This window comes from Pinus tabuliformis, chromosome J (assembly GCF_031772625.1).
Source record: "Pinus tabuliformis cultivar Carrire ecotype Pingquan chromosome J, CPIR1, whole genome shotgun sequence".
Classification (NCBI taxonomy): domain Eukaryota; kingdom Viridiplantae; phylum Streptophyta; class Pinopsida; order Pinales; family Pinaceae; genus Pinus; species Pinus tabuliformis.
The window spans coordinates 1015624208-1015650215 of NC_142295.1; the positions used below are offsets into that span (position 1 = coordinate 1015624208).

General features: G+C 38.7%; 1 protein-coding gene across 2 annotated transcripts in view; it reads right to left on the reverse strand.

Moving 5' to 3' along the window:
- Positions 1–1767: 1767 nt before the first annotated feature.
- Positions 1768–26008, reverse strand: part of RUG3 (Regulator of chromosome condensation (RCC1) family protein) — a 239951-nt gene continuing 215710 nt past the window's right edge. Inside the window, exon 6 of one of the 2 annotated variants that reach the window (XM_089378940.1) lies at positions 1768–2285. In XM_089378940.1, the coding sequence (XP_089235066.1) occupies positions 2092–2285 (194 nt within the window). In that variant the 3' untranslated portion in view covers positions 1768–2091. Of the gene's footprint in view, positions 2286–4356; positions 4540–26008 lie in introns of those variants that run through there. The other variant, XM_089378941.1, reaches the window with a different exon arrangement.

The window sequence follows — 26008 nt, forward strand, 5'->3', positions numbered from 1 at the left end:
CAAACGGAGATCGTATGCCAAAGTTATGACCCTGGAAAATTGATGTATCAATTTACCCTATGTTGCAGGAAACGTTGCCCCCAGGTCCGTGTCAGACAGGAAACAAAACGGAAACGCATATCATACAGCCTGGAAACGAGTTTCCGGCTTGAGAAAACGTGGCCAATACGGGTGGAAACGAGTTCCAGGCCGTAAGGCGGAGTTTCCACTTCATATTGGGATTTTTCTTTTATTTATTTTTGTTTTTTCAGTTCTAATTTTTTAATGGGGGATAAAATATCTTGTGGATGCTTCTAGATGCCTCTCTCAAGTTATAAAAAGAATCTCGCCTCATTCCCTCATCACACAATTGAGCAAGTCGTTTCTCTTGGAGACGGACGATTTTAGCAGAGGAGAAAAGAGGAAGAAAACAGTGGTCTTTTGTATTTTATAGTTCTTGCAACCTCAGTCTTTATTGTACTTGTAGCATCATATATATAATAAAGGTTGATTTTGATATTTAGATATATAATAAAGGTTGATTTTGGATATTCCGATATTGCTATTTTCACTATGTGATCATTCATGAGTAAATGTGATGTAAATTTATTGATAATGTTTAATCTTTAAATGCAATAAATTATAATGTATCATGTATGCTTTATGATTGCACATAACATTTCTTAAATGTCCTAAATTCTAATATATATATATATATATATATATATATATATATATATTGTGTTTCCCCGTTTCCAAATTTTGGGGGGGTCACGTTTCGTACTCGTGCCTGTTTCAGAAACTCCTACTCATTCACCTGTTTCGTGCAACTTAGAATTTACCCAACAAGGCCCACAGAATTTTGGCGCTTCATCTCCTAGGGTTAGGTTTTTTGGATGTTTAAGGTTTTTCGTTGTTTCTCAATAATAAATAGGTTTTGGAACCTCATTGTAACACAGTTCAGAGGCATGTAGCCGCCACATCTCTTCTCAGAGATAAGCTACAGTCGTTCGAGCTAGCTTATTTCCATTTGTATGTAAGCATCTTTCAGTTCTTTGATATTAATGAAATGAAGATTTATTTCTACTGCATCTCTGTGTTTATGTTTATATATGTATTTTGTTGCGGTCCTACATAAGTCTAGATCAATTCCTTTCTGTCAAGTGTACTTTACTTATCTTATCCACTTCTAAACACAATATATTCCTTTACACAACTCCACTTTACTTATGGGTGGCTTCATTCATATAAGACACAATTGATTCCTCTTTTCTTTTCCCTCTCTCATATTAATTGCACACATTTTAGATCTTGGGATGTTTTAATATCAAGTTTCAACATCTATCACCTACCATTTCTAAGACACATTGAACCCATCTAGGATAAATAACAAACTCCCGAGTGATCATCATTCCCCAACACTAATGGATAGTGGCTCAAGGTTGGCAACCGCTGACCCCAGTGAGTGTTGTTCCAGCTGATTCGATATTATTGACCAGACTATTACCTGCACTTTCTGAAAGTGCAACAATGACCTATAAACTAGTAGACTTTGTATCAAACAAATATGATGCTGCCACATATTAAACAAAAACCAATCCAATCAACTGAGAAATGTATTGTAACATGAATGACATATAAGAATTTAAGACTTAGTTTCTAATAAGCTCAGAAAATCCAGGTTCAGATCTAGAACACACTTTCTTATTATCAAGGTTTCAAGCTACAGTTGAAGGCCATGTAAAATTCATTAAGAGTATTCTTTCATCTAAAAGCAACACTGTCTGGTTGGTGAAATTGAATTTCCAATCTGGGTACATATTTTTATTATTTTTTCAATGAAACCTTAGGGAAGCCCCCTGCACTTTCCCAAATTTTGCACAAGGTACCCAATGTAAACCCATCTGTAAATCAGATTTTATCAAGATCAATCTGGAATGGGTGTGAATTGAATCCATCATATTACAAGTAATTTAATAAATTATTTCTGAAGGACAAAGAATATTCATATATTCAAATGCTTTCTGTGCAGATAGTCACACCATCTGACAATATGACTCTCCAATTTATGCGATCTCAACATGTAAAACATTTATCCATAAGTCAAAAACATCACGTTGGACACCTTGAGAGAAGGCACATTGCATGTGAAGCTCCTGCCGCAACAGCAAGAACATGAGCAGGGCCTAGCTCCTCGTTCTCGACCAGGAAGTTAACCAAGGCTGGTAGCAGTTGTGCATCTGGCAGACCAGGAACACCTAACTGATGATCTCTACCTTTACCCCACATATACAACTTCCCTGAATCTGCAGCAGCAAAAGCCATAAAACATCAGAGAAGAGAAAATGCAAATCAAAAGAGAGCAAAAGGTATTATAAAACGTTAGCAAAATCTCCTCTCTTCAATTCAAGAAGTCATTAACAGTCAAGTAAATGGTCAGCGTTGATCTCCCAAGCCACAGTAAGAATGTGGATGCCTATTAAGCACAGTGTTATGTTTGAGCCATGTGCTTTTCCAGGTCAAATTCAATATAGCTGTGTAAAATCTCATTTGTCCGTTCAATGCCTATCATTCCTTTCATAGTGTGTTTATATAGGTTTGGTTTCCTTCCATTTTTGTCTCAATTGATACGTTCTGTAGTATGTTTTTCTGCCTACATTTCTTCCCTTAATCCTCCCTATTAAAATGGAAGGAATGATAGGCATTGAACAGACAAATGAGATTTTACACGGCTATACTTTTCAAGCTGCCTTGAAAATTCAGCATAGCCAAAGCAATAAACAACGTGGTTATGTTGCCAACTCTCGAGTGATACCACAACCTTGAATGTTTGAAGATAATAGATTCCAGATAAAAACAAAAAGCTTCAGCATTGGAAATAGTAGTTTCCTCTTATTTGATTTTTTTGAAATCATTGAGTTTAACAGAAAAAAGGATATGCTGGAAACTGCATTTCCTTCCTTTCTTGATTTTGTAGTACAACCATGTGCATTGAAAACCATGAATTCAGCAGTCAAAGCCTGACAAAATGATTTAAGCCTTTGAGTACTTATACTGGTAAGTGGTTTATGTTTCATATATTTTGGATCGAATTACACATTTGCAAATGGTTCATTCCCTATGTCTCTCATTAAAGAAAGTACCTCTGATGGCACACCCATATTTTAGGATGCAGAATACTAGTCATCTCTAAAGCACCAGTCTCTCAATAACATGGTTTGCCCTTATTGCATTGTAACTATCCCTGCTAAAGTTTACATGACAAAGTTGACATAGCTGAAGCAACCAAGGATTTAGTCACCATCCCAAAAACAAGTAGTTGCTGTACAACAGGTTGCAAATTTGCAATGCAGGTTACTATTGGATTGTATCTCTGCAGGCAAGAACGACAAACAAAAGTAGCAGAAGCAATCAACCCTTTGTAGAGAAAGTGAAGTATGCAGTAAACTTTAAAGCTTTTTTTATAGAGATAGAAACCAAAAAATATTGAAAGAACTGGTATTGTACATCAGCAACAATTTGACTTTGAAACATGAAACTGGGAGGTGATCATTAACACAGTTTATTGAATGTTTTCAAATTTAACATATGGACATCGTTTCCCATCATTCCTTGCTAAATTTTCAGAGAATGGTTTACATGACATGTTGAAATTCTATGGCAAGTGCAGTAGAATACAATTTTCTGCCTGATAATTACTTCCTAAAGATTTACAACCAATATTTCTTATGCCACTACTACCATTGAATAACTATACAAGGAAAATCTCAAAAGTAAATGCAGCAGAAACAGTAAAATCATAGAAAGACAGCCATGCACAATAGATACAAATTTTCACTTGGGAAACCCAACCATGGGAGAAAACCCAACCTCTTCTTGAGGAGAAATTGCCTTTCAGCAAATTTTACGAATCAGCGATTTGTCTAGAAAACCATGCCAGTATACAAGTCAAAATACAGCCAAACTTGGTCAAACAGAAGAAAGTCAACACTAGTGCTCAAACACTTGGGCAGCTCAACTTGTGCACAAATATCCTGTACAAATGGATCCCATGAATAAGGAAATCCATTATGAGTCAATGTAACAAACTCTGCATCATCAATGGTATCTCCAATGGCTCTAAGTTGATCTGTCAACTAGGAGACTCTCATTAGACAAGTGGCAACTGAATCTGATCTAGAAATCATGATACTACGGAGTTGGTGCCTCAAGGCCAACTTCCTGCTAGTGTTCTTGCTCCCGAACAATCCCACCAAGGCATCATACATGTCTTTCACAAGCTTCAACTCAGCGACATGTAGAATCAAATGGTCCTTTATGGAACCTATCAAGATCCTCTTAGGCTTTGTTTCATTCTTCTTATGCCCAGCTTTCTCCTCAGCATATTGTGGTTCTAAGACATTTTCCTTCACGTAATTCTGCATATCATTTTCATCCAAGACAAGGAGTATCCTAGTCTTCCAAGATCTGGAATTTGTAGCACCATCCAACCTATCTTCTACTCTGAGACTGGGCACCATCTTTTCAACAGATATGAAGTCCAATCAAGCTGCTTGAATACTGAAATATGAGGTTGGTTAGTGGCTAATCTTTCAACAAAGCTTTGATACCATGTCGAAATTCTATCATTGAATAATTATACTCGGAGAATCTCAACAATAAATGCAGGGGAAACAGTAAAGATCATAGAAAGACATCCATGCACAATAGACACAAAAATTTTCACTTAGGAAACCCAACCTTGGGAGATAAGTTATAACCTAACAATCTTTTATTGAGAAGAAACTTATTTTTAGCAAGGTTTACAAATAAGCAATTTGTCTAGAAGTATGTGCCAATATACAAGTAAAAAAACTAGTCAAACTTGGTCAAACAGTAGTAAATCAATGCTAGTCAAACTAGTCAAAACTCAGAAGTCAATGCAAGTCAACATGGTCAAACTTCCTATGTGGTCAAACTTTGGCCCTGCAGTCAACTAGGATCAAACCCTGCAGTTTGCGGTCAATTTGCATGTGCGGATCCATACAGTCTACAGTCAACTTCAGTCAAATAGTTGCAGTCAAAATTGGTCAAAGCTTTGTCAAAACGGTAGTCAAATCCCTCACACGTGAAGCTATCGAAGCTGGTCAAAAACTCAGTCAACTCAACTGGTCAAACTCATATTTCTCTCACATGTGCGGCCTCCAAGCGAGAGATAGAAAGATGAAGAACATATTTCTCCTCCACTAGAAAAGATTCAATGATCTTGCTATGTTAATAATTTGCCTCACATGTTGTCTATTTAAATAGAGCTCTAATGTTGAGTGGAGACCCATCAAGGTGGCTTCTCATCACAAGAAACCCCTGCACTAATGGAGCCTACATCACAACTCCATTGGACTATAACTGTTTACCCCATTGTTGTCTGAAAAATCCCAATCAATAAAGATTTAAACCTGCTCTGTAATTAGTAGATCACTCCATCTTGGAGCACAATGTGAGCATCGTGGGCCATTCTCCCCTAGCCAAATCAGCATGCCCCATGGGTGAATGTACCAATTTCCCCTAGTCAAATCAGTATGACCCCATTGGAGAATGTCTCCCCCTAGGTCATTCACCCCTAGCCAAATCAGCATGGCCCCATGAGTGAATGTGTCATTCCTCACTAGTCAAATCAACATGACCTCGTGGGAGAATGTCTGCCTGATGCTGCAAAAAAATCAACATGAGAATAGGTCTAAGAAAAGTTCTAACGCTTCCTATGTTTATAGGGACAAAGCATAGGACCACTAGATTGCACTTCATCCAATAGAACAATGTTGTAGTAACCCACATTCTCAGAATCAATAATACTAAGAGAAATTCCCTGTTTAACCAAGGTTGACCAGGCCTTACTGATGTGTATATAACCATGTTTAATCTTTTACAAAAACATATGGCATGTTATATGTGGAATATTTAAAAAAAATAGAATATTAACGTGTTTTATTTTAGATATAATGCCTATGATTGTTGATATACAAACCTAAACACCGATCCCTAGAGTTTCCAAAGGCAATGGTTAATATTTTTACATTTTTAAAAAATTGATAATGGTCATTTAATGTATTGCAAGAATGAATTAATTCTCTCATGCATGTGCAAGGACATTTAGATATTGCTTCTCGAAACAATTAAGGCCTCGAGTACATTGTGGTCCAAAAGGTTGTTGAAACGTTGAGCATATAGTTGCAGAAAGCATAAGGAAATTTCAAGCCAAATGACTAATAGCAATAACCAAGTGGCTGTTTTCTTGCATACTATTGGACTCATTTGAAGTTCCCAATATGTTTTCTTTCTTAGTAGAAATGCTAAGGACATCCAGTTGAAGAATCTAGGGCATCTAGGTTATAATGAGATTCTTCTGACAATGATAACTATCTGTGAAGCGCTTTTACTTTTTCTTATTAACACAATCTTCTCTTATTATTATTAGTTTGTGATTTCTTTCTTCATCAAACAGTTACCAAAAACAAAAGAGACAAGAACACAAGATGTTGGCTCTCAGCCAGGGCAAAACCTCTCTCTACTAGAGATGAAAACCCTTCTGCAAATTTGTCTTATTGAAGCTTCAATTGACAAATGCAAAACCCTATACGCTTGACCAGTAGATCCTCCAAGCACAAGACACAGTCTCTCTTCCTTTTGTCCTTCAATCAATGCCTTCTTGCACTTTGCACCTTGATCTCTTCCTTAACACTTCTTCCGGCAGTTGAATGGCTCTTTCTCCGGCAACTGCAAAAACCCTAGGTCTCCTTAGAGACCTCTTCTTCCTTTCCTTCTCTACCTCACTTGACAATCTTCCTTCTCTTTGATATTTAGACTAGAGAATTGAGGCTCTTCTTCCGATGTATTTCTGAATTAGAGGTTGATCCTCTTAACCCTACTGCAAACTTGATTTCTTCAGACGTGTGGCTGATCTAGGGCTTGAGATGGACCCTTTTTCCTGCTCCTTTCCTTCGCTAGATGTGAGACCTCCTTCGCTTGAGTTGGAGGCCTATTTTAGGTCTCTTCTTAGCCCAATCGAACTCTAATAAGTTGCTGCCCTTGTGGATCTGATGTGACTGCAGAACTGCCCTCCTTTCTTCGCACGTGTGACAGAATTAGGCCCTAAAACAGTCCTCCCAAACTTGGTTTCTCCTTTTCCTTCTTCGCTGCCCTAGAAGCACCTTTCTTCTCCTTTTTCGCACCTCTTTCTTGACTCTCTTCTTCGCTAATTTCAGAGATCACTTGATGGTCTAATAGTGAGGTCAAACTGCCCTTTATATAGGAGTTTGTCCCTCCTTTTGGGCCAACTTGAGCTAGTAAAGCAGACTTGACTTTAAGTGCACCAAAAATTCATTCTTTCAGCCGACTTGAAGAGGAGACTTGTCTTTGCTTTGGAGGATCACCCTTAACATATTTCTTTGACTCTAATACATATGATTACATAGTGTAACATGCCCACATGAGTCTTCAACAATTACATTGACTCTTTGACTTTCCTAGAAGCACTTAAACATGTGCTTGACCTATCAAATGGGCAAGAAACCCATTCTTGATAATTGCAAAAATAATAATTCTTTTCTTTTACAAGTACAAAGATCAAATTTACATTTATGAAGACCGAACCTAGTTACACTTTCTTCAACACTTCCCCCTCATTGGCATTTCTGATATTCTTGTGTGTTCCCTAGTGCATTCTCATTGGTACTTGAGACATCCTTCTTTTAACTTTTTCTCTGTCTTCCATCAATTATCTTTATGTATCTTTAATGTGGGATAAAGATGCCTAATGGAAAGGCCCTGGTCTGATGGTTTAAAGAAAGCAGCTATCTGTGCCTTGCATTATCCCTCCAACATTTATTTATCTTATATCCATTAAAATTTGCATTAGAGTTTGTATGAGAGGGTTTCTCCTAAGGTGATTCTTGATAGCCATCTTTGTGACAGTTTGAGTGTTACCCCCTTTGGCCTTGTTACTGCAAACTCTAGCAGCCTAGTGCAAAACCTCACTAAGCACTCTATGTCTAGGGCAACAATGAGATCAGTAACCATTGTCAGCTTAATGGTTGTTCCCCTATTGTTTTGTGCTTGGATGTTGTCCCTGCAAGGGAGGCTTCCCCAACAGGGCGCAGAGATTGAGTAACCCAAGGAATCCCAAGTTAAACACCCTCCTCAAAACCTATTAATTAGACACCCCATAATAATCTTCAATAAGGTAGGGCTCTAGGTGAGAATAAGGTAGCAAGTCCAAAGAACCTATGGCTAATTCTAAAGGGCTGAGATAAGTTCAGAACATGCTAAAATAGATTCCAAACACATGCTACCATTAATTTAACAAATGTTGTTATAAATTAGGGTTTGAGATAAAAACACTTTACAACATGCAAAATCTATGACAACAACAATAAAAAATAGCCTATAAATGATGATAAACAATAAAATATCAAAGGCTATTAAATAAGTAAACAAGAGAAAGGATAAAGCAAACTTTTCAATGGCTGAAATGCACAAAACATCTAAAAAAACCTACATGTCAACCATAGAATTATGGCTGAAAAATGCATAAAAATGATATTTTTCCCTTCCAATCTAATAGATGTAAATCCTAACCCTCGGTACATAACATTTAAGGTGTTTTATGCAATGTTATGTTTACTGTTATCGGCAATTTATCATCAGGGGTCCAAAATTTAAATTATTGGCAATATCAAGGAAAATATCGAGAATTATCAGGAAACTTAAAAAATAAATACAAAAGTAATCATTTTTTTTCAAATTTTTATTATTTTAAAGCAACGTCAACATCAAACAAACACATTGTCGCACAAATATAAAATAAAACTAAAATATAAAATGTATAAGATGTCAAGTGGCACATTAATCGTTGATAGTAGACACTGAAATATGATATTTGTCCTTAGTCATAAGTTCTAACAAGATAACATAAAAGCACATTAAAACAAAATTAAATGTATCTCATGAGACGATCATCATGAGGCATCTAAATACTATAATGATAATCTAATAATAATTATACACTAAGAAGGTGTGGCCAATGATAAGGTTTCCCTCACCCTAGAGAAGCTTGTGGTTCCCATGCAATTCCTTAGTTCTGTTGAGAAATCAATGCTTATAGGAATTAGGGTTTGATTCCACCTCCTTGATAATTACTGGTGATTTATGTTGGCTTCTTTTACTTCAATGTTTATTTAACTTTCATCAAGCAATTACCAAATTAAATGTATATAAAGACCACAAGAACAAGAGACACAAGATGTAGGCACTCAGCGAGGGAAAAACCCCTCCAAGGGGAAAACTCATTCCAACTCTTCCACTAGTAGATTCAAATCAAGATGAAACAATCCAAGACCTTTTAGACCTAGACAAAGACCTCCTCCAATCACCAAGTCAGCCCTTCCTTCCAGTAAATGATCCCTGCCAAAGTCTCCAACTGACAGCTTCTCAGTTGTAGCTTCAATCTAGAATTTTGGCCCCAGCTTCAGAATTTCAGACCTGTAGTTGATTCAGAAATTTCAGCCCCAGCTTCAGTCAAGTAACTTTGCACATGTGAGATAAAGATGCCCAAAAACTCGATTTTATTCTTCCACAGCTGTTATAGATCCATTTGGGCACATCAAATCCCAACATCTAGATTAGTGTTTTAGGGCTCATCAAACCCTAAATTCGGTTGTTTCATGCCCTAAACAAGTCACCCCTTTGAATGCCTCCTTCCCAGACAGTTTCATGACTTGAAGACATCCAGAAATAGCCTCTAGAGGGACCAGCGCAAGTAAGCCCTTATGAGGGTGCGCTGCAGAGCAGTTGAGTCCACTGCCAGGGTGCTCTGCAGAGCACTTAGGCTTCTTTTCACCTGCGCTGGGTGAGAATGAGCGAAATTCACATAGGGTTTGGGGAATATTCTTATCTTTTGGAGTCATCTAGAAGGTTCCCTCACTTATCAACTCCTATGAGCTCGAAAATGGATGAGGAATGAGTTAAGGTGCATCCTATCCTCTCATCCCTTCCTCCATGGAACTAATTCTAAGTAGGGGAGGCCATTCAATGCCACCATTAATGACAAAACCTCCTTCATCTTCCTATAAATTGACCACTCATCTAAGTGATCAGGGGTTGGATTATGTTGAATTGTAAGGAGATAATTCTGCTATGAGATTTGGCTTTGAAACAAGTATTGTAATGCTACAAGTTTGTCATGCTTTTGATGTGATGTGGATGGGATCCAAGCTGGAGGAATGGCTTTGAATCAGACACCAATGGTTATAATTCCTTCTTCTATCTAATAAAGTGTTTGAACCTTTTTCCCATATGTTTGTATTGTTTCATTATGCTTATGTGTGTGAATTGTATCTGATTCCTTTCACTTATATTCAATAGATCGTATGCTTAGATCATTTCTTTGTCTTCTGTTGTGTTTACAGGGTACTTCTCAAGCGGATTAAGTACGGGAAGGAGTGACGGGATCGATACGAGGGAGATGAGAGGAAAGCGGAACTACAAGTAGGTCTTCTATCTTCTCATCTTATCTATTTCTTATAGGAAAAGTCTAAAACACTTCAAACTGTTGTTCTAGATATAGCTACTTATCTAGGGAATTAGTATTAATCCGTAGATGCTAAATTCTCCAAAACAAATTGATCTCGTAAAAGAACCTTCATTCCATCCACCTGATAGCCACAAGTAGTCTACTTAGGTGAATGCAATGAAGCTTGGGGGGCATACACCTAGTGGTAAAGTTAAGTTTCCTTGTAGGTTATGTGAAGGGAATCACCCCATTCACCTTTGTCCCTATCTGGACGAAGCCAAAAAGGTGTTGGATAATCGTCCTGCTTCACCGCAGCGACTTCCATATGGTTACAAGAGACTCTCCCTTTCTTCATGTTAGGGGCATGTAAACCAATCTCAAGCATAGTTTTTCGTTTCAAGCTTGTGTGAACATGAAACTGAATCCAAGCATAGTTCCTTATGGCTCAAGCTTGTGTAAAAATGAACCTGAATCCAAGCATAGTTTTTCGTTTCAAGCTTGTGTAAACATGAAATGGAATCCAAGCATAGTTTTTCGTTTCAAGCTTGTGTAAACATGAAACGGAATCCAAGCATAGTTCCCTATGGTTCAAGCTTGTGTAAAAATGAACCCATTTCCATTTTTAACCCTCGTGATTGCCATTCTATCAGCCTTTTTTCATCAGATGAGCCTTGGTTTTTTTCATCCCATCGCCACCATCCTTTCGGCCAATCATACGCTTTCACTTGGTTGTTTTACCCTTTTTGAGGAACAGTTGCAATGAGTGGTCTTATTAGCCAACCTCTTCACATAAATAAACATGTTTTGAGAAGTTCCAACATCACCGAAACCAGTTGCTATCCTAGACACCACTCATTCCTCAAGTTGGAGTCCTCTTTAAGCTCTTTTCAAACTCTAAACATGAAAATATTGTCGAGCACTTGTCCTTTCCAGCTCGTTAACAGATTGGAAACGATATCTCTCTTGTATTATTTTACGCTTTTTCGGGCTTGAGAGATTAATTTACGAAAAAGAACTTGTGGAGTTTTCTTTTTGTCCCTTTTCAAACTCTCTAAACATGAAAAGGACCGAGTTATCTTTGTCGTTAAACTCGTTAAAACATCAAATAGTGACAAACTTGTCCATCTAGACAAGACCGAGTTTCACCTTTGCTAGACTCGTTAAAACATCAAATAGCGATGGATTTGCCCAAAGGGTGAAATTATACAACAAGCATATGTTATCCTCCTCAAGCTTGATAAAAATAAAGAGGTATTGGTTAGCAATGACCAGAGAAAATGGGAAAAGGGGAAAACCACTTTATGGTAGCAAGTTGCTCTTGAACATGACACTTTCACTCCATCACCGTGACTATCTGGTGATGGTTATCACACCGTTGGTCTATCATACAATCCATCACCTTGTTTTGGGTCAATGCTACCAATTCAATTTAGTGTCGCCGACATGTTCAAGAGAAGTCATTCAGTCAAAATTCATCCTTTGCAATACCATAAACCTTCATTTTCATGACCACCATTTCTGAACCTTGTGTCGTCAGTCAAATTCCATCTCTAAAATCACTACACTCGTTTTGTGTCATTGATGTGGGATGCATCAAAGCCCTCCTATGACGAGTCGCTTCTTGTCGACATCAGTTCATTATCCAAGAAGTTGACTTAGAAACACCTTTCCTGTGCCTTGAAGCTTGCATGCATCAATGGCAGGTTTCTCGTTTCCAGCAATAGGCATACATCAATGGCCTTCGACCGAAAGACTTTACATGGTGTTCGACATCAACTCATCCATTCATACCATGCAGAATGTACTATAGTACCTTGAGGATCACTATAATTATCAGTGATTTCTCTCGCATCTATTAACAGCTTACATCATTGGCTGGTAATCAGATGGTGTCTTCCCGTGTTCGACTTCAAATCACATATTCACATGGTTAGACTCATACTTGAGCGAATGGTTGAACGAGATAGAAGACCCCGGATCTAGTTTCATCCATCTGGGCTGCAATTTCAGGAGTACTAAATCATATGTACAATGGCTTTACATTGATGGTCATTCCGATCATGGGTCTATATCTGTAGACGATTGTTTATGTACATGTAGTGAAAGTTTATAAGCTCAGCATGGGTATGCCTTCCCTTAGCAATTCATGTAAAAATCAAATATCATGATATATGTATTGTGATTGATGGAGGTCACCTTCCACTTCGATACCTCCTCATCACATCGTAAAGCATTTCATTCGACATTGGCATTTTTACGACTTTATGCTTTAGGGGACAGCTGTTACAGATCCATTTGGGCACATCAAATCCCAACATCCAGATCAGTGTTTTAGGGCTCATCAAACCCTAAATTCAATTGTTTCATGCCCTAAACAAGTCACCCCTTTGAATGCCTCCTTCCCAGACAGTTTCATGACTTGAAGACATCCAAAAATAGCCTCTAGAGGGACTAGTGCAGGTAAGCCCTTATGAGGGTGCGCTACAGAGCAGTTGAGTCCACTGCCAGGGTGCTCTGCAGAGCACTTAGGCTTCCTTTCACCTGCGCTGGGCGAGAATGAGCGAAATTCACATAGGGTTTGGGGAATATTCTTATCTTTTGGAGTCATCTAGAAGGTTCCCTCACTTATCAACTCCTATGAGCTCGAAAATGGATGAGGAATGAGTTAAGGTGCATCCTATCCTCTCATCCCTTCCTCCATGGAACTAATTCTAAGTATGGAAGGCCATTCAATGCCACCATTAATGACAAAACCTCCTTCATCTTCCTATAAATTGACCACCCATCTAAGTGATCAGGGGCTGGATTATTTTGAATTGTAAGGAGATAATGCTGCTATGAGATTTGGCTTTGAAGCGAGTATTGTAATGCTACAAGTTTGTCATGATTTTGATGTGATGTGGATGGCATCCAAGTTGGAGGAATGGCCTTAAATCAGACACCAATGGTTGTAATTCCTTCTTCTATTTAATAAAGTGTTTGAACCTTTTTCCCATATGTTTGTATTGTTTCATAATGCTTATGTGTGTGAATTGTATTTGATTCCTTTCACGTATATTCAGTAGATCATATGTTTTGATCGGTTCTTTGTCTTCTGTTGTGTTTACAAGGTACTTCTCAAGCGGATTAAGTACGGGAAGGAGCGACGAGATCGATACAAGGGAGACTAGAGGAAAGCAGAACTACAAGTAGGTCTTCTATCTTCTCATCTTATCTATTGCTTATAGGAAAAGTCTAAAACACTTTAAACTGTTGTTCTAGATGCAACTACTTATCTAGGGAATTAGTATTTATCCGTAGATGCTAAATTCTCCAAAACAACAGCTTCTTCCTTCTTTCCCCTTAACTTAGATCATCTTTTCTTCCTCTTTCTCTTGTAGATTGATATTTTTGAGTGTGTGTTACAAATGAGTCGAGCTCCCTCTATATATACTCCTTTTGTTTATTAGAATATATCTCTATATCTCTATTTAGTAATGCTCAGTCTTTTTAGATGTTTCTATTCTTATTCTTTTAGCAGTTTCTTAGATGAAACTGTTTGTTCGATATTCTACATAGAAACCTGATGTTTCTATTCTTGTAAATATCTTTGTATTATCATTGAGCTGTTTGCTCCATGTGAATGAATTCATTGAACATTCTTTTATGGTATCAGAGCAAGGTTAAGAGATTCTTCTTGAAACAGTAATTCTATCTGCATCGTAATCTCTTGAGTCCTTTCTAAGGTCGAGCCCTCTGTAAGCCAGGCAGCCTTCACTGAGTCTTAGCCTCGGCTTTGCTCGCTGTGATAAAAGCTTACAGTCGTCCATCTCGATACAGAAATGGATTCTTCCCTTGCATGATCTTTTTATTAAGAAAATAACTTTGGGGCGGTGACTGTTTTCATGGGAGCGGAATTTTTTTTTGGCTGACCAGTTTTGCTTAGAATTGTGAATCCGGCTATCTTCGTCTTCGTCTGGCGGCTACTCGACCACAACGTGGAATTCCTCAGCAATCGTGATCCAGGTGTTTTCCCTCAAAACTCATTCTTGAAAGTCAGAGTCGTGGTTTGAAAATTCGATCTGCAGGCAAAATCGTGGTTTCAAAATCGTGTTTTTTATTTCAACTCTGTCAAAATCCCGTAGATGGAAATGCACCCTATTTTTTTTATCCGCTATGCTATGAGATAAGAGGAGGATATCACTACAGGCGTCTTGATATTTGAAACCCGTGGCTAATATATATTTTTTTTGAAACCCGTGGATATATTCTGCCGACCCGTGAATATATATTTGCAAACTGTGGTTCATTCCGTGGATACATTTGAAACCCGTGGTCATGATATTTCAATCCCGTGGATAGATATTTGAAACCCGTGGTTAATATATATTTCTTTTGAAACCCGTGGATATATTCTGCCGACCCGTGACATTTGAAACCTGTTATATATATATTTCAAAAATCCGTGGATACAAAATCTCGCAGGTGGTTAATATATACTGCAGACCCGTGGATACTTGAAAACCGTGGTTCATTCCTGAGACGTATATACCTGAGACGTGAGACGTATATACCTGAGACGTGACACGTATTTCAAACTCGTATATACCTGAGACGTGACGTGAAGCTCACGTGGGCCAATACATCTGTGGTGTTTGCCGGAAGCATAGATCGTATTTGTTTCAGATCTGCGTATTTGTTTTGTGGGCCAATATATCCGTGGTATTTACCAGCAGTGTAAAGTTGTAAACGTGAAACTGAGACAGCATATGTGGGTCCGTATTTCAAATTTTGTATTTGCTGTATGTATGATTCTGATTGCCGGCAGTGGGTTACCAATCAGCGGAAATTTTTTCTTGTGATCCTGACAGTCTTCATTACAAACTCAGACCTGTGACATCTGTTTATTGCATCAGTATACTCTTATGGTAGACCGTAGTACCTTTCAGAAGTTTAAAACTTTAGTTGAAAACGAATCTGGTTGTAATATCATGACCCTTAGGACCGACAATGGGGGGGAATTTTGTTCCTCAGCTTTTGCCAACTTCTGTGATATTCATGGCATCAAACGTCAATTCACCACACCTTACACTCCCCAGCAGAACAGTGTTGTCGAGCGTCGCAATCGCACGGTTGTTGAAATGGCTCGTTCCATGTTACAACACCGGAGTGTTCCAAACAAATTCTGGGCTGAAGCAGTATTTACTGCTGTTTACCTTCTTAACCGATCCCCTACTCAGGCTGTTAAAGGGAAGACTCCTGAAGAAGTGTGGTCTGGTCGTAAGCCTAAGATCAGTCATCTCAAAGTTTTTGGCTCAGTTGCATATGTTTGGATTCCATCTGCTAAACGATCTAAGTTGGATTCCAAAAGTCAGAAACTCATGATGACAGGATACAGTGATCATCACAAGGCTTATAGGCTGATAGATATAGCCACTGGTCGACTTAGCTTCAGTCGAGATGTAGTATTTGATGAAGACAGAGGATTCTTTCAGTCTTCTTCTTCTGAGCAGCGTTCTGAGGATCCGCCTCACAGTGTTCTTCTTCCAGTCAGTCCATCTGATGGGAGGGATGATGTAGCATCAAGATTTGATACTACTCTATCTGAGCTTCCTCCAGAAGCTAATCCCCCTCTTGCTATCCCTATTGCTCTTGAGCCTGCTTCTCTTCCTCCTGATATTGGTCCCTCTAATCCTGATATTGGTTCTTCTTCTCTTCGGCCAAAATGGTGGGCTAAAACCATAGGTGATCTCCGGGATGATGAGCTCCTTGAAGGTAGAACTTCTAGGCATAAGAACAGACAACAGTCTACAGTCAATTTTGCTCTTATGGCTAACCTTCACAGTACTTTTGAGCCTCAAACATATTCAGAAGCTAAGGGTATATCTGAGTGGGAACAGGCTATGGAAGCAGAATTTCAGAGTCTTCAGAAGAATCACACATGGGCTCTTTCTGATCTTCCCGCAGACAAAAAACCCATAGGCTGCAAATGGGTGTATAAAGTCAAATACAAAGCTGATGGAACCTTAGACAAGTATAAAGCTCGGCTTGTGGCTCGAGGATTTTCACAGCAGGAAGGCATCGACTATGAGGAGACTTTTGCTCCTACAGCCAAGATGAGTACTATCAGGCTTGTGCTTGCCCTAGCAGCTCAGTTCAATTGGAAAGTTCATCAGATGGATGTAAAAAGTGCTTTCCTAAATGGTGATCTCCAAGAAGAAGTCTACATGACGCAGCCTCCAGGATTCAAGGTTGCTGGTCAAGAACAGAAAGTGTGTCGGTTAGTTAAAGCCATCTATGGATTGAAACAAGCTCCTCGGGCTTGGTACATAAAAATTGATCAGTATCTGACAAATCAAGGTTTTCAGAGGAGTCCATCTGATGCAAACCTGTATATCAAGCATACTGATGATGATATCTTGTTTGTAGTTGTCTATGTGGATGATCTTATCATTACTGGCAGCTCTGCACATTTGATCCATGGGATCAAACAAGATCTATGCAGAACTTTTGAGATGACAGACTTGGGACTTCTTCATTACTGTCTGGGGGTTGAAGTATGGCAGACTGAAAATCAGATCTTTCTTTCTCAGTCCAAGTATGCCAAAAATCTTGTGGAAAGGTTCAGAATGCAGGATTGCAAACCGGCCACGACTCCTATGGAACCAGGGCTCAAACTTTCAGCACAGTCATCCTCTCCTCTTGTGGATGAAACTTTATTCAGGCAATTAGTGGGCAGTCTCATCTATCTTACTGCTACCAGACCTGACATCAGTTTTGCAGTAAGCTACATTTCTCGCTTTATGTCAGCTCCTAAAGCTGATCATTGGATAGCAGCAAAGCGGGTGCTACGATATGTGCGTGGTACTTCTGATTATGGCCTCTTATATACTCACAGCTCCACTTCTACTCTCAGTGGCTACACTGACTCTGACTGGGCCGGTTCGGTTGATGACCGTAAATCTACAGCTGGGTATGTGTTTAGTCTAGGATCTGGAGCTGTTACTTGGACTAGTAAGAAGCAACAGGTTGTGGCTCTCTCCTCAACAGAAGCAGAGTATCGGGGAGCAGTTAAGGCAGCCTGTGAGGCAGTTTGGCTTCGTCGTATGCTTGCAGATATGCATGTTTTTCAGACAGGGCCTACTTCTTTGTTTTGTGATAATCAGGGAGTGCTCAAACTTGCCAAGAATCCTGTCTTTCATGAACGAACAAAGCATGTGGAAACTCACTGCCACTACATTCGACAGTTGGTTGAAGACGGCTCAGTTCAGTTGCACTATGTTCCCACCACAGAGCAGCCCGCCGATATCTTTACCAAGCCTCTTGGTCCTGATAAATTTGTAAAATTTCGCGGGTCTATTGGTGTTGTAAATAGATTGAGCATTAAGGGAGGGTATTAGAATATATCTCTATATCTCTATTTAGTAATGCTCAGTCTTTTTAGATGTTTCTATTCTTATTCTTTTAGCAGTTTCTTAGATGAAACTGTTTGTTCGATATTCTACATAGAAACCTGATGTTTCTATTCTTGTAAATATCTTTGTATTATCATTGAGCTGTTTGCTCCATGTGAATGAATTCATTGAACATTCTTTTATTGTTGGGTCGAATAGCCCTAATCCAGGTCGGTTTCATGAGGACAGGGCTGACTTGGTATGGAAATGACAAATAACTCTTTTGACTCAAAAGCAATTCTTTTTACATGATACAAAATCCCAAGAAGGTAAAGATGGCAATGACTCTATTGACTCATGACAAAACCTAGAAGCCTTCAATGGAGGTTTTGACTAGTGAATAAATAAAAGAGCATGAAACCCATGCTTCAAAATAATTTTTATTTCACAATAAATTTCTTTTCTCTTTTTTTTCATCAAATACAATTATGAAGACCGACACTAGTTACATTCTTCAATAAGTTCCTCCCTCTAATCGCTTATTCTAGAAGTGTCAAGAATTGAGTCTTTGCAATAAAGACAATGTTTGAGATAGTTATAGGGAAAATATCCACTTCATGCCCTGATATTTTGCCAAGGTGGTATTTGAAGCAGGTGATTCTGCCAAACATTTTCATTTCACATAGCTTACAACTCAACTTTGTTCTATTATCATCCTCCCATGTTTCACCATACTCCCACATTTGGACCAATGGATTTGCCATTTTATAGAGCTCTGATTAAATTTTTATGTTTTGGACCTATGACACAAAACAAATGTGGAAATTCAAAAAAGGGTAAGAAAATGCAGACTCTAAATTTATACTAATCTTGCAAAACAAAGCAAAGGAAGGCAATTTTTTTTTTGCAAACTTAGAAATATGGATCTGGTAGTGGAGTAGACATCCACTCCAAAAATGCTCAGTTGATGGCAAAGGGAAGTATGGATTTTCCTTTTTTTGCTTGATGAAAAATGGTCACAAGACTCAGACAACCCTTAAAGCTCAATATCGGCACAAGAAAAAATGAAAATGACCCTAAAAAACCCTAGGTCCCAAACCAAAACTTTATATTTGCTTTTCCAGCTGCAGGGCGATAATTTCCATTTGAATCACGATAATTTTGAAATTATCGTGATAATTTGTGGCAATAATATCAGCAAGTCTGGTTTTGGCGATAATATTATGATAATTCCAATATTATCGTGATATGTGCAACACCTTACTATTTGTTCCCATCCTATAGGCACTCATGGTTAATTAGCTTTTTAATCCAATGTCACCCTCCTTTCTACAGTTCCTTAAAATGGCCTACATCAATAACTAGTTAAATGTTAATATTTATTTGTGGTAGGCATTGTTTTTATTAGACCTTATTGTGATTCTTATCGCATTCTTATATCAAAATACTTTTGTGATTCTACGACAACTTGACACAAGGTTATTTATTCATAGGATACCTCAAGAGTAATATGTTATTCTAAAATCTTCCATCGTGTTCTAGGATTGGTTACTACTTCTAGTTGATTTCTTATACTTGTTTTTATGAAAATTCCACTTACTCACCTTAAGTGTCAATCTATTAATCTTTTTTTTCATGTCATTATCCCAAATTGGTCATGGTTACTAGGAGTACTGTTTGTTATCATCATTAGAAAATATCCTAGGATGATTTATAAGTTAGGTGTGTACATACTGATGGTTGAAAATCAGTGCTTTAAAAAATCCCTTTCCTTTCTGTAAATCCTTGACTCTCTCTATACTTATATTTCCCATGACATCGGTAGTGCATGTAGATGTGAAAATGAAACTAAATGCAACTGAAAATTCAATAATCCAAGTATTTATATTATTTTGGTGCATCAATTATCCTTAGAATACGACTTTCTCAAGCTAGTTAACTCCTAGTGAGCAAAGAAACTAAACTAAAGTGCATACAAAAGAAACCTAGGTCACGATTGCATTACTAGTTCATTGATAAGTTTTAGTTAAACAAGTTCTTTTCTTACCATTCATCCCCTTTTTGAGAAACAATGTCCTTGAAGCAAAGTCATTATGAATTAAGCTACTCGTAACTCCACAATTACCATGAATCCATCTTCTATCTTTTAATTTATTTATATCAACACTGATTTTTCAATTCCAGTTGTGTCATCATCATCATTTCCGATGTCATTTGAAGAGGGGGAGTATGTAATAGTATTTCTTCATCCAGGGATTGGAAATATTCCAACAGATAGCAACAAAACAGATTTGAAACTCCAACCACTAGAAAGCCATGTGAACAAATAAGACCATCGTTATTATGTTTGGAGCAAATTGTCACAGAAGTGGACATGAAAAAATCCCTAGTATTTTACAAAGGAAGGCCTCATAAGGACCTCAAGACCAACTGTATTATGCACAGATACCACCTCGCTGAAACCATGCCAACTAAGAGAAAGGGATCTATGCATGTGAGGATTCTCTAATTTGATCTCTTCCCATATTCTTAGATACTGAGTCCAGTAAATTATGCACATATATTAGGAGTAACATCATATAATATTATTTATTACGAGTAATTGATTGAAGGCAGGGTAAAATTATTATTAAAGACCTAGCTTAACTTTAGGGTTAGGGATTTGGCTCCTGTTATGTGGTGTGTATCACTCTTAGTAGCTACTTTCTCCTTTCAGTGGTACAGGTGAAATAATGAGTAGTTTATAAAGTATTGATTAATAAAATGATGGGATAAAGGATTTAGAACTTGGATATAAAAGAACATGGAAAGGTTCAGAGGCTCATATTTAAATCCATGGTTTCATCAAGTTTTCTTTTGGAATGCATTAAAGTTTTAATTTATAGGATCTCAAATTTTGAAGTGGTACATAGTAAAAACCTCTCTCTCTCTCTCTCTCTCTCTCTCTCTCTCTCTCTCTCTATATATATATATATATATATATATATATATTCTAGGAGATTATTAGATTGAATTTTTTATTATTATTTTCACTCAAAATCATAATAGAGGAAGGTTTAAATCATTTAAGATTCAAACAACTGAGAAAAGTAGCAATATCCACCATAAATCCTATAGTTATAACTACACCCGTCTTTAATATAAATAAAGCTCTATATGCACATAGGTATTTGGCTCAACATGCACACACATATTTAGGGTGCACATGGTTTCGTAAGGACTTGCTACCCACATTTGAATATGTCGAACTGTGGGCTTGAAATCATTTGCTAGTCAAAGTACTTTGGACAGCAGAAAGTTTTGAGTTCTGAAAGCACTTCTAAAGTTTCGACCCTCTCCAGTGTTGAAAAGTGTAACTAGGTTCGATCTTCATAATGACATGTAATTATGATTTTATGTAATAAGATATAAAGATGAAAAATAAAATTATTGTATTGACTTTCTAAATGGGTTTCATGAGCAAGAGATTTTATTTTTGAAGTCAAGACTCCCATTGAGAATCTTTAGAATTTATTCGTCATCTAGTCATAAAATGATAGTCATTGTCAAGTAATGAAAAGTCATGTTACACTTTGTAAAAGGTCAATATTGTCTATGTAAAGTATCCTCCAAGAACTTGTCACTTATCCTCTTCAAGTTGTCCTACAAACGATGGAAGAACACACTAGAAGAAGTCGGCCTAACCTCTGGGGACCATGTCGGCCTAAAGTACATGTGTGGAGGTGTATATATAGCCACACTCGGCCCCACTGAAGGCAATCAACTCGACAAGCATTCGTTGAAGAATAAGTGCGAAGAAGAGGGTATCAAGAGAAGTATGAAAAGGGATAAGAGAAGTTTCTTCTGGGAAATACCATGGAGTTTCTTCTCGGCAATACGAAGGAGTTTCTTCTGGGCAATACGAAGGATTTTTCTTCTGGGCAGTGCGAAGGAGGTTTCTTCTAGGTAGTACGAAGGAGAGATTCTTCTAGGTAGTGCGAAGGAGAGATTCTTCTGGGTAGTGCGAAGGAAGGTTTCTTCTGGGGTGGTTGTTTTGAAGAAGAATCAAAGGCATCAAGTAAAGACCGAAAAGAAGCAGTATAGAGACTACGGTTTATGAACTAGAGACCGAGATTCTCTAGAGATAGCCGAGAAGAGCAGTGTGGAGACTAGAGACCAAGATTCTCTAGGGAAAGCCGAAAGGAAGCAGTGTAAAGTGTTGATTTGGGGCAGCATCGGATGTGCTCTAGCCATAAAAATTGGTGGAGAGGCTAAAACACATGAGATCTCCAAGACCCATAAATGGTTTGGGCAAATTCTAACCAATTTGAGAGACATTTAAATAATTAATATTTTTAATGGAGTTCCTAAGTCTAAACTTATAAAATATTAATGGGTATTAATATAAAACTCGGTTAGAAGGTTCCAAAAGTCATGAATCAAGCCAAATCTAATCTTAGCCGTTGATCAGAGATATAATCTCGGTCATTGAAGGACCAATGGGAAAGAAGAGGCTTGACGATCAGTTGGAGAACGTACTGAGGGAGATCAGTCAGTTCGATTTCTGGAGTGGGGTTAGCTGAGAAATTCGAACTAGTGGTTTAGAGAGCAGCAAGAGGCAACGGGTATGGAACAGAGAGTCGGGAACAGCACCAGAAGACCAGCGCAGAGGTTGGAGAGGCAGACGGAGAGCCTCTCAGGCAGACACAAAGGCAGCAGACTGCGCAGTCATTGGAGGGCCTACGTGGGTGACGCAAAGAGACCCAGTGCTGATGCAGAGAGGCATGAGCTGACGCAGAGGGTCTGGGAGCTGCGCAGAGGCAAGCAAGCTTGACGTTGAGACTGGGAGAAGTGCTAGAGAATTTTTTTTCTCTGTTGGGTAAGCCGGTTTGGCATCCAATTGTACTAAAGAATCGCTGAATAATAAAATCCCCCTCTGTTGCACCAGCTTTCCCACATTGGGTTTTTCCAGGGACAATTGTCCAAAATATCTGTGTTGATGTGTTGATTCTTGTGCATGTGTTTGTTTCTATATTATGGTGTGATATTTGCAGCATAATTTATTTTAATGTTTACTGAAGGGTTTTCGTAAATAACTTATTGAGAAATAAGTAGGTAAAATAAATCAGTTCCTGCAGTCATAGAATTTTCACATGGTATTAGAGCAAGTAATCAGAGACATGGAGGGAAAATCAATTATGGGTCGAGACCATGATGCAGAGGCATCTACGTCAAGAAACTCACACAAATTTTAAGAAAATTGCACAAGAGATAGTAATTTTGGTTTCTCTATGTTGGCTTCCAGGCTGGAAGAAGAAGTGGCTTGTGTCACTAGCTCTGCATCATCAGAGGTATGGTATATAGACGGTAGAGCCTCTTGGCATATGATGGGAAATCGGGTATGTTTCTCAGATTATCAGGAGGAGAGGATGAACTTTCAGATCACCATGGGGAACAAGGAAAAGTGTACTCCAATAGGGAGGGGTACCATAGTTTTTCAAACAGAAACAGGAGAGCGGTTGTGTGCTACCAATGTGCTGCATGTACCAGGATTGGGGATGAACTTACTTTCTGTGTTGCAACTTCAAGGCAAAGGCTATGATGTTTTCTTCATCAAGGAGAAAGTATACGTCAAACACCCGAGCTGGAAAAAGAAAGTGCAGATCGGGATCCAAAGTAACAGGTTGTACAGACTACAACTAGAATCACCAATGGCACTAATAGGTAGTCATGGATACAATGATTTGAACGAACTATGGCATAGAAGAATGGGACATTTGCACCATGGGGCTCTGAGAATTCTCAAGAACACTATAACAGGAGTTTCGAATCTTAGTATGAAACGAGATGATGTATGCAGAGGATGTGCTCTGGGAAAGTATGCTAAAGCAGCATTTCCTAAAAGTAAAAACAGGACCAAGAGTGTACTAGGATTGATACACTCAGATATCTGCGAACCTATGTCCACTAAAGCTCTTAGTGGTGTCGAGTACTTCCTCACCTTCATTGGTGACCACTCAAGGAAAAGTTGGATTTATTTTCTGAAAACCAAGGACGAGGTTTTCTGTCGATTCAAAGAGTTCAAGGCTCTGGTGGAGAATCTGGCTGGGAAGAAAAAAGAGTTTTGCGCTCAGATAAAGGTGGAGAGTATGTCGATAAGGACTTCACTGATTTTTGCGCTAAGGAGAGCATCAGAAGAGAGTGGATAGCTCCTTACAATCTGGAGCAGAATGGAGTAGTAGAAAGGAAGAACAGGACTATCGTAGAAGTAGCTAGGGCCATGATGTATAATCAGGGTATGCCAAAATTCTTGTGGACAGAAGCATGCAACACAATAGTCTATGTTCATAATAGAACTCCTCATTGGGCATTCAGCAAGATTACTCCAGAGAAAGTCTTCACAGGCAAGACGCCTAAAGTCAGTCATTTCAGGATATTTGGGAGCTTAGCATATTGCCGCATACCTGAGGAAAAGAGGAAGAAGCTGGATCAAACTGTAGAGAAAGGATATCTAGTGGGATATAGCGAGAACACTAAGGCATACAAAATCTATCTTCCAAGGAGTAGGAAGGTAGTAGTTCGATGAGATGTGAAGTTCATGGAGGACAGGGCTTTCAGAAAATCTCGAGAAATGCCTTCCGAGGAGCAGTCAAAAGAGGAGTCGTTGGTCAAACCTCTTCAACCAACAGAAGTAAAGAATTCTTCCTCGAATCAGGAAGAATCACAGGAGGAGGAGGAGCTAACAGAAGCACCTGCTACCAGAGGAAGAACAAACAGGGAACTTCGTCAAATTCTGCAAGATGCAGAGGATTTCATCGGTGCACCAAGGAACAATAAGAGGGAGCGAAAACAACCAGATAGATATCAAGCATTAGTAGCTCAGGATGGGGAGCCTGCCATTTTTCAGGAGGCTACTCAACATCAGGTTTGGTTGGATGCGATGGTAGAGGAGTACAACTCCATAATGGTGAACGATGTCTGGGAGGTAGTGCCAAGGCCTCAAGACAAATCGATGGTACGTTTGAGATGGATCTACAAGATTAAATATGTTGCAGATGGCAATGTGGAAAAATACAAAGTCAGGTTTGTGGCTAGCGGGTATTCTTAGAAGGAAGGAATTGACTATGAAGATACCTTCACCCCAGTAGCCAGGTATACATCTATTAGAGCCATGATATCTCTTGCAGCACAGATGGGATGGGAGATTCATCAGATAGATGTCAAAACGGCATTTCTGAATGGGGTGATAGAAGAAGAGGTATACATTGAATAGCCAGAAGGCTTTGAGACACATGAAAAGAAGTCTCATGTATGTAGATTGAAGAAAGCCTTGTATGCACTGAAACAGGCACCTAGAGCATGGTATTGTCGAATTGATGGCTACTTGCGGAATATGGAATTTTTCAAGAGTGGTGCAGATCCAAATCTCTGTTATCTGGTTGTAGAGAATGAGCCTCTAATCCTAGTATTATATGTGGATGATCTCTTGCAGACAGGATCATCCAAGCTCATCGAGGACTGCAAAAAGAATCTAGCCACAGAATTTGACATGAAGGATTTGGGACAAATGCATTATTTCCTAGGGTTGGAATTTTGGCAGCAAAAGGGGGAGATCTTCCTTGGACAAGGGAGATATGCTACAGAAATACTAAAGAGATTCAGGATAGAGGATTGTAGACCCATGGCTACTCCAATGATCACCAACTAGAAGAAAATTGATGCATCAGAAGACAAGGATATTGTTCCCACCTTATACAGGCAGCTCATAGGGTCCCTGATGTATCCGGTCAATACCTGACCAGACATTTGTTATGCTGTCAACACCCTCAATTAGTTCATGGTCGAGCCGAAGAGGGAACACTGGGTAGCAGCCAAACATGGTCTCAGATATATACAGGGAACAATTGATTATGTACTCTTGTACACCAGGAGTAAGGATATCAGATTGAGTGGATTCATTGATGCAGATTGGGCTGGAAGTTCAGTAGATCGGAAAAGTACCTCTGGGTACTGTTTCAACATTGGATCAGGAATGACCTCCTCATGCAGTAGGAAACAGAAGCCCGTAGCTCTGAGCTCAGCTGAGGCAAAATATATGGCTGCAAGCACAGCTTCGTGTGAAGCCATATGG